The sequence below is a fragment of the Sphaeroforma arctica genome (assembly GCF_001186125.1).
Source record: "Sphaeroforma arctica JP610 unplaced genomic scaffold supercont1.281, whole genome shotgun sequence".
NCBI lineage: Eukaryota > Ichthyosporea > Ichthyophonida > Sphaeroforma > Sphaeroforma arctica.
In genome coordinates, this window is record NW_014040277.1 from 58,594 (window position 1) to 59,730 (window position 1,137).

At 39.2% G+C, this 1,137-nt stretch overlaps 1 protein-coding gene across 1 annotated transcript in view; it reads left to right on the forward strand.

The window, feature by feature from the left end:
* The window catches only part of SARC_04777 (hypothetical protein), a 9,295-nt gene that overhangs the window by 544 nt on the left and 7,614 nt on the right, over window positions 1-1,137 (forward strand). Inside the window, exons 2-3 of the mRNA XM_014301382.1 lie at window positions 249-366; window positions 893-977. Of these exons, the coding sequence (XP_014156857.1) occupies window positions 249-366; window positions 893-977 (203 nt within the window). The remainder of the gene's footprint in view (window positions 1-248; window positions 367-892; window positions 978-1,137) is intronic.

A 1,137-nucleotide genomic window follows, 5' to 3' on the forward strand; every position in this document is an offset into this window, starting at 1 on the left:
TATATTGACGTATGTGAGTGTGCCTGTTCGTGTTGGTTTGTGTGCATGTTCGTGTATGTGTGTGCGCGCTCGCGTGTGTATGTGTGTTTATGAAGCTTTACATGCTTGTATATTCTAGCACAATCAAATAACAAAGAAATGACTTAATATAGACCTACGTCGTATTTTTGTTGCCTTTATCGCACATTCGCATTCGTGTCACCCAGCCAGATCGATTGACCAAATTGACTTATCCACATGTTTTGCAGCCAAGATTTCAAGGAGGTCATGGAGTCTATCTGGAGACGAACTCAGGAGACACACTGGCGGCACGTTTATAAATCTCTCTTGCTGCTTGATTACCTGATCAAGAACGGGTCCGACAAGGTATGTACATACGAGGGATGGGATATAAATTGCAGTCGGTTGAGTTTTAAGGAAACGCTTGAAATGTATAACGAATCCGAATGATTTCATGCACGTATAGATGATTCCAAATGTACATGTGTATAAACCTCTAGGTACACATGTACTTTTATTGTCAACGTGCAAGTACACATTATTCACGTGTAAGGTGTATAATATATAATTAGTCACATGTGCTGCATATTATTTAATTTTTTTGTGAATTTTGTGTGGACTATAGGTCGAAGTTCTATCCCTCATAGTAGAAATCTTCTGGTTACAAATCGTGATCTCGAGAAGTTCATTAAATAGGTCTATGAGATAAAAATCACAATTGCGTCGATTAGATTTAGTCAGTATAAGAGACACTTTCGTGTCTATTCCACCGCCTGCCTAAATCAATCGAGACAGCCCGCCTATACGCGTACAATCTTTTCTTTACGGAAAGTGTTGAATATCGGCTTTGTTAGTCTTATTCTTATTGGTTATTTGATGATGGGTGCTTCAGGTAATTTCAAATGCGCGTGATAAGACCTACGACTTGCGGGCCATGGAGAATTTCCGATACACAGACGAGCAGGGCAAGGACCAAGGTATATTTAAATAACTACCAGCAGTATGATGGGAAACAGATAATCCCATTCAACATCCCGATATACGTGCACGCTTTTTTAGTATCAAGCCATTGTTTTAAATATCTAGTCTTAAACCAACTCTTCCACTGCAATATATCGAGAAGTCACTGAACCATTA